This window comes from Carya illinoinensis, chromosome 4, assembly GCF_018687715.1.
Source record: "Carya illinoinensis cultivar Pawnee chromosome 4, C.illinoinensisPawnee_v1, whole genome shotgun sequence".
NCBI classification, from domain to species: domain Eukaryota; kingdom Viridiplantae; phylum Streptophyta; class Magnoliopsida; order Fagales; family Juglandaceae; genus Carya; species Carya illinoinensis.
In genome coordinates this window covers 15,981,240-15,995,896 of record NC_056755.1, presented here as the reverse complement: position 1 = coordinate 15,995,896, position 14,657 = coordinate 15,981,240, and the positions used below count along the sequence as shown (strand labels likewise).

Below are 14,657 nucleotides of genomic sequence, written 5' to 3'. Positions count from 1 at the left end.
TCCTATTTTAAATGAAGACTACATAAAATTTTAATTCTTAATTAAAAAGAGCTATGTTTTAGAAAAATGATTTCTGCAATTCTTTTGAAAAAAAAAAATTGTAAAAAATTAAATTTTAATGGAGAGTCCTAAATTCTTTTTTTTTTTTTTTCCTAAAAGACTGCACAAAGCATGTATTTAACATTATTTGTATAATTTTAATGAATAGTACTATCATACTAAAATGAATAAAGTAATTGCATGTTTAGATATCATATATTATTATAATTTCAAAGCAAATCTAGCGCGCTGAAAAAATCTTGGATTATGAGTAGATTCTTTTAGAATTCTTTTTACATTTTTGTTTTAAATAAAAATGTACTTATGAGTAATTTTACATGCACATGCATAGGGTGTACAAAATTCGGTTTGGACCAGAAAAATCAACCGGACAGAATACTGAAGGGTCTGGTCTTGGTCTAAAAAATTGTAAATTGAAGAAGTTCAATCCGATCTCAAGGTCTATAAATTTTGGATCAGATTGGACTAAATTATATATATTTAAAATATTTTTAATAATTTAATATAATATTTTTATATAATAATTATATAAGTTAATAATATAATTTTCATATACTTTATGTCAATTAATTAAAATATTAAATAATATATGCTATAATTTAATAATATATCGTAAATCATGTAATAATTAATGTCATTATATGTAAATAGACAATAGTAATAAAGAAATATTAGTTCCATAAAACATTTTCCATAAATTTTAATTATTCATTGCTAATTTTATTTTCTTTGTATAGTACACACTCATAATTATCAAGAGTTCCATAGGGACTTTAGATTCTATTTCTCTCCCTTTCTCCCTCATTTTCTCTTCTTCTTGGCTCGAATGAACACTAAGATTAGTGTTTTACTTGAGCGGTATGTCGAGCGCTTATCGAGTAAACTCATGGATTGTTATGAATATTTAAAGTAAAGTAGGATTTAAATGGTGCCATTTAGTTCCTATGGAGCAAATAGACTGATAGGATCGGATTGATAGGGCAGTCCTATTCGATCCTTTTCGGGTTCAATCTTGTTAAAGATGTGCCAAGATTTTACCTCACAATGACTTGATGTTTTCATGCATCTGTATTTCATTAATGGCATTTTTGTAATATTGATTAAATAGCAAACTTGTAATTATTTAGTTTTATATACATAAAGGCAAGTATGCATTCGAAAAGTGCATAGGACAATTTCACTTTACCAAAATCCGGAAGCTGCAATCCAGGGGGAGAAAAATGAAGAGCTTTTTCAAACTCTACTTTTTCAAGATCAAATTAGAGCTTGTGGAGATGATCAAATGTGTTTTTATGGTGTGGTTTCGGTAGATGATAATACGATGAAGCCAATCCATATTTTGTACGGTGATCAAAGGTTATAAGTTATTGTAAACTTAAATTTTGATGCATTCTTCAATAATAAAGACTCTTAGATTGTTCTTACTATGGATGTAGACCATTAGGATCGAACCACATAATTTCTTGTATTGATTTCCTATTTCTTTTATTATTCTTACTTTTATTTTGGTCTTGTATATATTCTGATTTGAGGTTTCTAAAGTGTTTAAGATAGAAAACTAAATTGATCATGTTAATAATATATTTTATTGGAGTTTTGGTTGTCTCTTGTTCAAATTAATTGCATATTACAACCAGTTACATTAATTTAATTCTTTGAGTATTTGTTTGTGAGAAAATATAACAAGTCTGGTCTAGGGTGAAAAACCTTGCACCAAATAGATTTAGTTTGGTCCAAAAAAACACGCTCCAGATCAACTAGATTGGACCAAATTCACCCCTACATATATACTTTGCAAAATTTTATTTATCGAGAAATGTTATATTTACTCGTAAATATTATAAAAATAAATTTACAGATAAACATAATTTAATATAAAATATTAAATTATAAAGTTTTTTTTTAATTATAAAGTAAATCTAATGCTAGCGCTTCATATTTAACATATCAATTTATAAATTTACTATTATAAAATGTCTATATAGATCTATTACTTCTCTTATTTGTTTCCCTTCTAACGCAGAAACAATACTCTATAAGATCTGGCCACGGTCACTAGTGCCTAGAGTCATATCAGCAATAGCGGACAATATCATTAATGATAAATACATTTTGTTTACTCTTTAATCGTATGTGTTTATATTAGGACAATAATGCTAGGGCCATCGGATAAGATGATCCTTGCATGATATCGAAAGTGTAAATTATATATTTTTTAAATTCTTTTAATTTTTTAAATATTTTTAAAAAATCAGTAATTTATTAAAAACTATTTTCTTAACTATATTAATTATAAAAAAAATAATATTATTCACTTTTGGGGTCACCATTCTAGATGCATCGCCCCGGAAAGTGATTGGATTATATGATTCTATACTGATTTTTCACAAGAGTTTTACTATATATAAATAAAGTCGCGTACTAATCTGCATACCAATACTGATTCTTTCATACTTAAAATTTAAATTAGCACTGTTTTTAACAAAATCTACTTTTTGACCTATCACAATAAATTAGTACACATATTAATACATAAATATGCTTGCAACTAGACTTTTCCTTTTCACAAATAGAAGGAGGGCACCCTGCATGACACAACAGCAAGCAATGGAATACAGTTACAGAGCCATTGTGATTTACAACAGCAGATTGAGAGTACCACACTCTAGCCAAATTCGTACAAATTTTAAAAAGCAACAGGAAATAGCTAGAGTCTTCCTCTCTCTGGTTTTTTCAGGGTAGAGGTTTTCCACCCTCGTCTTCTGTACGAGATTTCAATAAGATGGTGGATAATTTGGATGAATTGTATGCGAGCTTGTCTTTAACGGAGAAGGAGAATGAGGAGGTGTCGGTGGAGCTGAGTAGATTGGACGAAGTGTTGGAACGGGGAGAGAATTGTTTGATTATGAAGCTTCTGATTAGGAAACATGATAATCATGAAGCTTTTAAATAGACGATGCGAAAAGTTTGGCGGTTGGTGAAGAGTGTGAAGTTTCGTGATTTGAATGCTGAATTTACACTGGTTGAATTTGAAGATAGTCGAGACAGAGCCAAAGTTGTACGTGAAGGTCCTTGGAGTTTTGATAAACATTTGGTGTTATTGAAGGAGTTCGATAGTCTAATACAAATCAGTAAACTTGAACTGGTAAAGGCTCCTTTTTGGGTCCGTATTCATGATCTACCACTGATTGCTCGGAATGAATATATTGGGAAATTGGTTGGCAGTGCGTTGGGGGAAGTTCTGGAGGTTGATCTGGATAAGGGGGAAATGGAATTGGAGGAGTACATGCGAGTCCGAGTAATGTTGGATATCTCCAAACCTTTTTTGCGTTGGAAGCGTTTGAATGTGGGGAAGGGAGCTTCATGCTGGGTGAACTTTTCCTATGAAAGATTACCCGATTTATGTTTTTTTTGTGGAGTGCTGGGACACACGCTGAAGGACTGTGAGTTTACGGACCCTGAAAAGTTGGATCCGACCAAGCTTCCCTATGGGCAATGGTTGAGAGCCAGCTTCTTGAGTACTTGAAAGGTGGTAGGACGACACGAAGGCAAAAACTCAGGAGCACCAACAGTGGCAGCTCCGCTGTCGACGGCGGAGGGAGGGGAACCAGAGGGGATGTCGACTCAATCGGACAGTTACAACGTTTCGTCTGTTACGGAACCAGGTACGATGGTTACAGAGCTGGATATGGCACCAATTGAGCGAATAAATTCTGGGAATAATGATACTGTCGTGGAGGAGCTGGTTCCAGAGGCCAATCCTTCAGGTCCGAGTGTTCAAGCGAATTTTTTTGCAATAATGGATAGGAAGGAATCTCAGAATGTGTTGGTTTCGAAAGTAACGGAAACAGAGCAGAATTTTATTGCCGAAGACTTTGGGTGTACGAAGTTTACTGAGGCGAAGGGAAGGGAAACTACGCATGGGCTTATTGAGGTCCCAGTTTTACAGGCTTCGGACGTGGGTTTATGTTTGGGCTTAGGCCCATACGGCTGCAACCCACAGGCTTCTAATTCTCTATCAAATTTTCATTTAGCCCCATTACCACCTAAGTGTAACCAGAGGATATCTTCAGCAGAGGCTAGGGTTGTGAAACCCAAGCGGAAACATGGGAGAGGCTGATCGGCTGTACCTGGGTGTACTGATGGAGGTCAAACGGAGGATGCTTCCGTGTCTCTTGACAGAAAACGAAAGGGTCTCTTGCTGTTAGAAGGTGGTGCAAAAAAAGGTAAAATTTCTTGTTAGAAGGTGGTGCAAAAAAAGGTAAAATTTCTTGTGACTCAAATGATGTGGATTCGAAATCAGTTTTATCGGTGGTGGCTGTTGAACAGCCCCACCGGTCACCATGAAAGGCTTAAGCTGGAACCTCCGTGGGCTTGGGAACCCACGGAGTGTTTGTACGCTTCGTGATTTAATTACGAAGGAAGCTCCTAATTTTATTTTTCTGCAAGAAACGAAAATGCATGCTAGAAAAGTGGAGATGTGTAAATTTAAGTTGGGATTCAGTAACTGTTTTGGTGTTGATTGTGTGGGGCGGAGCGGTGGGTTAGCTCTATTTTGGAAGGATGAGTTGAAGCTATCTATCATTAATTATTCTAATCACCATATTCATGCTATTATTACTAATTGTAATGGGGAAAAATGTTTGATAACTGGGGTTTATGGCCATCCGGATAGGACCATGAGATTGGACGTGTGGCGGGTTTTAAAAACTTTGGGCCATGGGGTTAATATACCTTGGTTAGTGTTTGGGGATTTTAATGAAATCCTTGACAATTCTGAAAAATATGGAGGAAGTTTACGGAGTAATACCCAGTTAAGAGAGTTTAGAGAGGTGTTGGAAGTATGTGAGCTGAGAGACTTGGGGTTTGTTGGGACTCGATTCACTTGGAGTAATCGGCGAGAAGGGGCTAGTTTAATTATGGAGAGATTGGATAGGTTTCTTGCTAATACTTTATGGTGTGATCTATATCCAAATCTCAGAATTTATCATGGTGTAGCGGCACATTCTGACCATTCTCCTTTGTGGTTAGATACTGAGGGTATTTTAATTCGGAAAAGGGGGAAGAAATTGTTTCGTTTTGAAGCCATGTGGGTGGGAGAGACAGCATGCTCCTCTATTATTGAAAATGTGTGGAGGCATGTTGAGGATTCTGTTTCTTTGAGGAGTATTATGAGCTGTATTTCTACATGTGCAGAGGATTTGGGCGTTTGGAATAAGTCATCTTTTGGTCATGTTCAACAAGAATTAGCCAAGGCTAAGATGAAGCTGCAGAGTTTACAAGCTACTAATCCTAACTGTTTGTTCCCAGCTGAGTTTAATAAGGCCCGTGATGAAGTTCAGAAGTGGCTGGAAAGGGATGAATTAATGTGGAAACAGAGGTCCCGTGTTCAGTGGCTCAGGGAGGGGGATTGTAACTCTAAGTATTTTCATTCAAAGGCTTCGGCTCGACGAAGGAAGAATACTATTGTTCAGCTGAGTGATGACTCTGGAAATTGGAAGAATGGGTTTAGATGGATGCTTTAATCACTGATTATTTTCAGTACCTTTTTTCAGCAACGAACCAAGTGGAGATGACGGAGGTATTATAGAGTATTGATAGGAAAGTCACAAATGATATGAATGAAGAGCTCTTAAAACCTTTTGCGGCTAAGGAAGTGGAGGATGCTCTCAAACAAATGCATCCCTCAAAAGCGCCCGGACCCGATGATATTCGAAGGCTTATGCATGGGTTTGAAGAAACAAGACTTGAGCATGTTCATCGCTTAGGTAATGGTGCTGCCCATCAATTGGCAAGATATGCTAGGAAAGTTGAAGACATTGTTATGTGGTGGGATTCATGTCCTTCTTTTGTAAGCCAAGCCATTTGGCTTGATAAATTTTCTTTTTGTAAGGATTCTTTTATATGAATGATTGTTTGACTTGTTATAAAAAAAAAAAAAAAAAAAAAAAAAAAAAAAAAACAGTAGAGGAATTTGTTATGGTCCCTACGGTTATAACAAACATAATTGTTTTATATTCTTTCGCATCATGTATAAATACTTTTAGCTATGTACAAATTCATCAATGAAGGAATTCTTTTGAAACTTATCTTTCTTTCTAACAGTTTGTACTGATAAATGTGCATGGCCGGCCATCCTAATTGGGCTAGCAGCATGTATCATATTCGGTTCGAGTGGATGTTTGAGGATTGAGGAATGAGATAATATAATAATTTTATAAATAGTAATAAGGTAGTTTATAAATAGAAATAAAATAGTTTGAATTAATGTTTAGAAAATACTACTTAGCTCCCTCATTATTACCGCTTGAATATTTTTTTTTTTAATTTTATTTATTTTTCTTAGTAATCAAGTAAGTAATTATTAGTGATATTATATATTTTTTTAAATTTTTTCTTAATGATTAAGGATATTAAAAAAATATTTTAAAAAAATGATAAAAAAATAAACCACATATTTGTGCTAACGGTATGCTCAACGGTAAGTGCTGGACGGCCTATTAGCACCACCCTTAATGTTTTATGGGATTTTAGAAAATGAAAGAAAAAAATTAAATAAAAAATATTATAAAATTAAATATAACTTTTATTTTAAAATTAAAAAAATTAAATTATATTTTATTTTAAAATTTAAAAAATTTATAATAATAAGTTTTAAAATATTTGTATTTAAATAATATTTAAAAATAAAATAAATAAAATAAAATAAAAACTACTTTCAAACTTCTCGGTAATGTCATTACTTTTGTATGGAAATTACACTTACACGCGCTTTGAGAAGAAAAATAAAAAAATAATGAACAGTTTGCAACAGTCGTGAAACTGACAAAACAATCATAAAATAATGATGGAACCTTTTTTAAAACAGGCCCCTGATCAGCAGGGCCATTACCGAGGTCTAAAAGATAGCAAGACATACTACATGGCCATTGGCCAATGTCTTGTGACTCTTGTCTCCCCTGAATTAGTACTGAAAGGGAAGGAGGAAGGAGATAGGAGATAAGGAATGGACTGTAAAAGATTTTATTCTTTATAAAGTATTTTTCATGTACCGGAGACTTGGAAAGAACTCGGGAGTTTTTGTGGTTGCATTTCCTGCTTTTAACGTATATACTTGATATTTGGGTATCAAGAAAAATGGTAAGTTTCACCAACCAAGACTGACTGACTGTACAAGTTTGCCCACCATTGTCCATTTTCATCCCGCCGCTTGTAATTGTATCATACTAGTGCAGCATTACTTATAAGAAATGATAATTATATTTATAAATTTGTAAGTGTTGTGAAGTTATTTTTAAAAAATTAAATAAATATGGGACCAACATAATTTTTTTTTTTTAAATAATAGATACTCTTTTTTAAAACGATTGCATTGTATTTGCATACTCTACAATTATACGTAACATTACTCTTATTTATAACATGTTATTTTAAAAAATAAAAGCAAATTTAATGGTTGATAGGTAACGCCACATCAACACAATGTGATGAAAGTAATATGAGAGTTTGGCATAACCAAGAGATTCTTTGATGCTAACAATTTTCAGGTGGGTTTTGCATGACATTATGCTCGCAGCACACAATAATGCAATCAGAATGAACATAACATACAGATGGGAACTCTCATTCTCCTGACATGACTCTTGAACTTAAATTCTGTGGTTCTCACTAAATTATCGAATATCAATTAAGTTTGCCTGAAAAGTGTCTGTTCTTAGTCCTTTTCTTTGCTGCCAGCTAATCCCGCAGACATAGCAACTAAGCAGGCTAAATTTCAGGGACACAATGAGGGTAATAGTTGTTACAAGGGCACACCAATTTGTGATTGAAGTGGGTTTCCAGGAACCTGTTCTTGAAATCAAAAGGAAGATAGAACAACTCTTTGGTGTCCCTGTGGCTTCCCAAACTCTCTCAGTATCAGGATGGGAATTGGTGGATGGACTTGACATGGAAGACTATCCAATTGTCACTGAAGGTACTAAAATTGATCTCACCATCAAATACCTCCTTATGCTGCCTCCACTAAACCATTGCAATAGAATCCAAATTGTAGTGAAATTTCCGGCTCGGCAGTTAAACATAGAGGTAGATGCAACAGAAACAGTGGGTAGTCTTAAAGAGAAAATTCATATCATGGATGGAACACCTCTCAAAAGAATGTCACTTTTCTATTCTGGGATGGAGTTGGAAGATTTCCGCAATCTAAACGAGTATGGAGTACGCGAATTTTCGGAAATAGTTGTGTTCCTCAAGAGCATGAATCGCATGACTGATGAACCTCCATCAACAAGGCTGAGTCTTGTGGTGCAAACTTCTTCTAGTTTGCTTAATGCAGCTAGAATTCCTGTGGAAATGAAGGACTCATGCACTGTCAATGAGTTGAGGCAGATATTATTGACCAGAGAAATTCTTCCTATTGATGATTATTTGTTCATCCACAAGCAGAGGATAATGCGTGACAATTGCAGCCTCCGGTGGCATGGTGTTGAGAATGGGGACTGTCTCTATGTATTTAAAGGGACTGTTAGTCGAAGTGGAAGCTAGCTGAGATCGATGCTGCATATATGTTTCTATGCCATGCATTGCTAGAACCTGAATTTAAACCAGAATAAATGTGATCGATTGAGGAATTTACTAGAGACAGGCTAGCTAAATTGCTTGAGATAAAAGAGCATTTTCTTAAACTTTATTTGGATGATATTAATGTCAAAATAATTATTGAGTTAAAAGGCATTTTATGACAACTCTCAATAGCTTGTCCTCTATTTTGGTGCGTTTAGCGTGACTAGTATTTCTGGCAATTGCGATGGCTTCATTATGTCTTCATGATGTTCAAACAACACGATTTTTTATCTATTTTTTTCAAGACTTAGACGATAACAGACATTGATTTCTTAGAAAGCCAATCCTAGCATTTATGTCAATGAAAATTAATAGTGGGAAGAAAGAAGAAGAAACTCATATATAATTGCAACTGGCCGGTATATATATATATATTATCAGTTTATACATGATTCTTGTAGCTAGTTATTCTTTTAGTACATTACTACTGATCTCTCTTTGTATGAACAAGTGATTCTCTTCCATTTGATCAAAATAACATAAACAATTGTAAATAAAAACAAAAAAAAGAAAACGAACAAGTCAATATACGTTGCCTTTTCTTCCATTTTGTTCGGCAAAGGAACAGGTTCTATCTAGCTAGCTAACCCAAGAGAGAATCAGGCCAAGAGAACACGAACTGATCTTGGGTGGATGCATCATCAAGGGGATTGAAAAAGAGATAAATATGTGACCCATCTTTAACCCCACAATCCATGAGCAAAACGCCATCTTCATCAGTACTGGTCATCAGAGGGGTATGATTGGTGTCAAGCATCAGGATCAGACGGTGAAAGGGGAGCTCCTGCTGGGCCTCAATTTCCCTCTTTAGATCGGCAAGTGTGGCATCGTTGCCGACTTGGATGTAGAATAGAGTTCCTGTTAAGTTCTCCACGACCAACCTCATTGATCTCCAGAGCGAGCCGGCTATGTACCAATCTTCAGTCGCGCGCGCACTGTAAGAAAAAGAGAGATCTGATCAGGCAAACATGCATGTAGAAGTTGTAAGGTGGTGTTCACGTATGCTGCATTCTCGCTAGTTAGTTTGAAAGCATGCACAAGAGATGGGAGTGCCTGAGAGCGTAAGCAAACAATGAGATGGGTAACTCCTTGATTGGACTGGAAAATAAGTTGAGAAATGTTTAAAGTAATTAACGCTTAAAATCACTTAAAATGTGCCACATCAACGTGTATGATTTAGGATGAGAAAGATAATTTTTTTTATCCATTGTTAATGGTGGATTTTAATATTAAAATAATATTAATTTGATTATGTCTAAAATTATTTAAAATGTCATGTCCCATCAACGAGTGTAACTGGAATTATAAGGTAGAAAAATTTTAAATCCCAATTTATTGGTGCAAAAAAAAAAATAAAACTAATTTTTATATTAGATTTTATCGTATGTAATTACACAAATTAATATTTTATATTTAAATTTATTTTAATAAAATTTATTTAAAATAAAACACATCAATTGATATATTTGAAGATAACAAAATCCAGATAAAAATTAATATTTTTTCATAATTTGTTTATATTAAAAATAAGATTTGATGAGATGGCTAGTTTAAGCCTTTTTAAGAACTAACGACCCAAGAGGCCCATAACCGTTCTGACTTCTGAGAGACGATTTAACAATGGGCAAAGTATTTGATAAGTCACATCAAGATCAAGTTTTTCTTCTAGACAACTGCCCATGACGCGAACTCCGCTCTTAGTGGTTTTCTCATTAACCGTGGACCAAACCCATGGGCTGTTGATGCGAAAAGCATAGAGAAGTTGTCAAGACTTATTCTCGCTAGAAGGAAGGCCTTGTTTCCAACCTCACTCAAAATTTAAATTTCATCAATTGTATTGAAAGATATGTAAAGTTATTAGAATGTACAATCATCAACCATAATGAATTTCACCCTAGAACAACTCATAAATGTAAACTTTCATATCAAACCATAAGAAATATGTGAATCACCACTCAAGTTGCAGCACTTCACCAGATTCGGCAGAAGCACCTCCTCCACTTCACCTCCTCAGCCACAAACAATGTCGACCCCAAGTCCTACTCCCCAACAACAAGCCTCCCTCCAACCAAAACAGGGCACATCATATGTTGCATATGTGACGTCGAGACCTCTTGCCTTGCTCCAACGATCGTGGCACCCAACCTCATGATATGTCTCTGTTCAACATGCCTAGACCATGCCATCAATAACAAAAGCTTTGCTCGCCACATAGGAGTTTGGTGCCTTGAGTATTGCTTGCTGCCCTCACCTTTGCTTGCCCACAAAAGCTATGCTCGCCACAAAGGAGTTGAACATGGCATGATCATGCAACTCATCCATCGTAGTGAACCCATCATAATTGTCTCATGTAGGGCTACACAAAAATTCAAAAATCCGGTTCCGACTCCAACTCCGCTTCGGCTCCCCTTTGACTCTGACAAAACGGAGTTGGAATCAGAGTGTTTTTTAATTGTTTTTTAGTCGGAGTAGAAGGTGTCGCTAGACCGACTCTGACTTTGCCCTCTGAATCTGACTCCGATATTGTACATGTATTATAAAAATATGCATTTATTTATATATTTATTATATATAGTAGTATATTTATTTAGTTATATAACTAGAACTTATATATTAAATTCAATAATATACTATTATGAGATACTTATTATAAAATAATAATACTTATACTATAATGCAAATAAACTAATAATAGTTTAGTATATATAAACATCATAGTATTATTACTATACATAATCAATTATAGAAATAAGTTAGACACTAATATTGAAATAAACCTAGTATAACAAGTTAATAACACAAAATACTAATTTACTAAAATATAATAACATGTAATTAGACACAAGAAAATCTAGTTTATGATTAAGTTAGAAATAAGTTAGATATTAGTATAATAACATGTAATTAGATATTAGAAATAAGTCTAGTGTATAAATAAGTTATAAATAAGTTAGACACTAGTATAATATAATAACATGAAATACTATAATATAATAACATATAATTTGACATTATAGTATAAGTATAGTATAGAAATAAGTTAAACACTAGTATAGAAATAAGTCTAAACATAATAAGTTAATAACACATAATACTATTGTATAATAATATGTAATTAGACACTAGATATAATATGTAGTATGATAAAATGTAATTAGACACTATTGTATAAGTCTAATATAAAAATAGGTTAGATAATTAGTAGTGAATGATTTAGTTTAGTTTTTTATTTTTTGGAAAAATTAAAATTTGAAAGCCCAAAAAATATATATATTTTTTTAAAAAGTTGGCTAAATATGAAGCTAAAAAGAAATGTTCAAAACAAGTCCAGATTTGACTCTGGTCCGACAAGTCGGAGTTGGATCGAAGCCTACACAAGTCGAAGTCAGAGTTTAAATTTGAACTCCAGCTCTGAGTCGGAGTCGCGGAGTCAGAGTTGGAGTCGGGTTTAAGGGAATCCAGTCGGAGTCTTAGGGGAATCCAACTCCGACTATGTTGGTGCTCACCCTAGTCCCATGGAGGATTGGACCACCACTTGGAAATTTGTTGCCTAAAGCAGCTAGAGTCAAAGTGAGACAAATGGGACACAAGGATAAATAGTCAATATGCTTCCCTCTAAAGCACACCAAAGACAAAAATTCAAGAATTGAGCAACGAGAACACAAAGTTGGACAAGAGGATAAACGACCACTTTGCTCACATGCCTAGGCTCAACCACGACTCCTAATACTTGCAAGCAATATAAAGAGCACAGATAAGTGGGACAAGTCTCAACAAAAATCAGTTAAAGGCATGCAACTTCCATTGTGCAAAAATCACTTAGCAATGGAAAATTTAAGCTAAAATTGAAAGTAGCAACTCAATGGTCCACCCGAAACAATTATTCTTGGTACAAAGCGCCAAGACTACTAAAATCTCAAGAACAATAAAAAGACACATGAGCAGCTCTTTGGCAACCACTCTTTGCCAGAGAAACATTGGAAAATCTAAAGTGGTAGGCAAATGGCTTGGGTTTGATTCCCTTAACCTTACTATTTAAATTTTATTTTTGCTAACAAATTTAGTTTTTGGAGATTTTCCCTACAAAATCCTCAAGATTCCACAAGAATCCAATTGGATGAATAAGAGGAACGCACTATGCTCACCGGTCTTAACCAATAGTAAGTTCAAATAATCCACTTCCCAAACAAGAGCTCCAAGGTAAATAAAGAAACCAAGAGAATGCAAAATTATGATAAACTCCCACTAGACAAAAAGCTCAGAAACCATCCACCTAACCTACAACATTAACTATGGGGTTGCCTTTGAGCACCACTTGGGCACCTCAGGTCCTTATTCGCACCAGAGCAAAGGCACACGTTGAGCAACAACACTTACCCTGACCAATAACGCTCGCTTGGACCTACAACGCTCCTCCCGACCAACAAATGAACCCTTTGAGCAACAAGAATTTCACAAGAAACAATGCCCTACCCAAGCTATAAGGCTCTTCTAAGCAACAAAGACTGGCCTAGAGCACTCATGTAAGTGTGTTGAATCTTCATTATCACCAGGGCAGGGTCGCCCTCTATTCTCACCTAAGCACCTTGAGCCCTCACAAGACTCCAGTAAAATGGTTTAAGTTTTCAAGTCTCAAACTTGTGATTTGGATTATTTACACTAATTGGTTTGGGTCTTTGGTGAAAACTTCTCAGAATGGCTAGGCTGTCCTAGGGGTGGTAATATGTGATATGACCCATGAATTCAACATGATCAAAATATGAAATTAGTAGATTTGAGTTTGATATAAATAGTTTTGGGTAAAAAGGGGTTGATCTATTAAAACACGATTAATAAATAGATCAATAACGGGTCAACCCCTTAACCCAAAATCAACTCGCAATAATTGGTTTAGATTTTATTTCAAAAGTACAATCTTATCATTGTTAGGGTGTAATATTGATAATCCTCAATATGCTTACGTTTTTATTATTGGGATTATAATTCTAGACCTATACTCATATTTGTTATTATAGAGTTTGTAATATTAGTTTTTTATAGGTAAAAATTTGAAATATATTGATTTTTTTTGTTAGTAGGTAGTCTTATTATTCTTTTATATATTTTGACTAATAAATATATGTTTGAGTTTTTATGTAAAATTATGTTAATCATGTCAAATGGGTTATGTGTGTTAGTTTAAGACATTTACATGAAAAATTATTCAATGGGTCAACATAGGTGACAAGACACGACCTGTTATTTAAATGGGTCAGGTTTGAGTTTGAAACTTTGATACATTTATCTTAATGGGTCAGTTTTAGGTTGGCCAAATAGTTGAATGCCCATGACTTGACATAACACGAACATTACCCACAAACACGAATTTCCACCCATAGGTTGTCCTAGAATCAAGCACTCAAACCTCTCGCCACAACATCACAGTTGAGCACGCATCTCGCCATATCAAACATCGCAAACATACACACAACCATCAGTATGCTCAATTATTAGGCAAACACTTATACAAACAAACTTCTTAAAGGCCCATCCTCAAGGGCCCTTACCATGAATTTCTCAAGTCTTATTGGGGTTTGCCCTTATAGAGCTTCGTTGCATTATAAAAAAACAGAGAACTAGGGACAAGGTCCCAAAATTTATCTTCTACAATTTTCATAAACTATCTCCTTTAGAATTAACTTGACGATTCTCAAGGCCTTCTTGTGGGGCAAATCAACCTTAAGAATTGCAAGCATCTGTTGGATATAATAGGAACATGGTCCAGCCCATTGGAAACCCATCACCAAGAGTAAAGGAAAAGATAAAAACAAGAGATAGGATAAGAAATAGATAAAGATAAGAGATAAGGTAAAGAAGAGATAAAGAGAAAAGAAGTTGACCCAGACACAAAAAATGTGAAAGTGGCATAAGTAACGTAGAAATCGCATGCTCTAAAGAAGGAAGGAACCCCTATAAAAGGAGAGAATCTCTACAAA

General features: G+C 34.6%; 3 protein-coding genes across 3 annotated transcripts; 2 read left to right on the top strand and 1 right to left on the bottom strand.

Moving 5' to 3' along the window:
* The first annotated feature begins 3,016 nt into the window (after positions 1-3,016).
* Positions 3,017-3,586, top strand: LOC122306287 (uncharacterized protein At4g02000-like). Its single transcript, XM_043118720.1, has one exon. It carries the CDS (start codon positions 3,017-3,019, stop codon positions 3,584-3,586), a length of 570 nt encoding a protein of 189 aa, XP_042974654.1.
* Positions 3,587-7,709: 4,123 nt separating this feature from the next.
* LOC122307095 lies at positions 7,710-8,804 on the top strand. Its single transcript, XM_043119718.1, has one exon. The coding sequence runs from the start codon at positions 7,846-7,848 to the stop codon at positions 8,602-8,604; it is 759 nt and encodes a 252-aa protein (XP_042975652.1). The 5' UTR covers positions 7,710-7,845; the 3' UTR covers positions 8,605-8,804.
* A 461-nt stretch (positions 8,805-9,265) lies between these two features.
* Positions 9,266-9,568, bottom strand: LOC122306286. Its single transcript, XM_043118719.1, has one exon. It carries the CDS (start codon positions 9,566-9,568, stop codon positions 9,266-9,268), a length of 303 nt encoding a protein of 100 aa, XP_042974653.1.
* Positions 9,569-14,657: the final 5,089 nt, after the last annotated feature.

Bases quoted from the DNA above. Each gene is read 5' to 3' on its own strand.
- LOC122306287 (XM_043118720.1), top strand. From the start codon at position 3,017: ATGCGAAAAGTTTGGCGGTTGGTGAAGAGTGTGAAGTTTCGTGATTTG.
- LOC122306286 (XM_043118719.1), bottom strand. From the start codon at position 9,568: ATGAGGTTGGTCGTGGAGAACTTAACAGGAACTCTATTCTACATCCAA.
- LOC122307095 (XM_043119718.1), top strand. From the start codon at position 7,846: ATGAGGGTAATAGTTGTTACAAGGGCACACCAATTTGTGATTGAAGTG.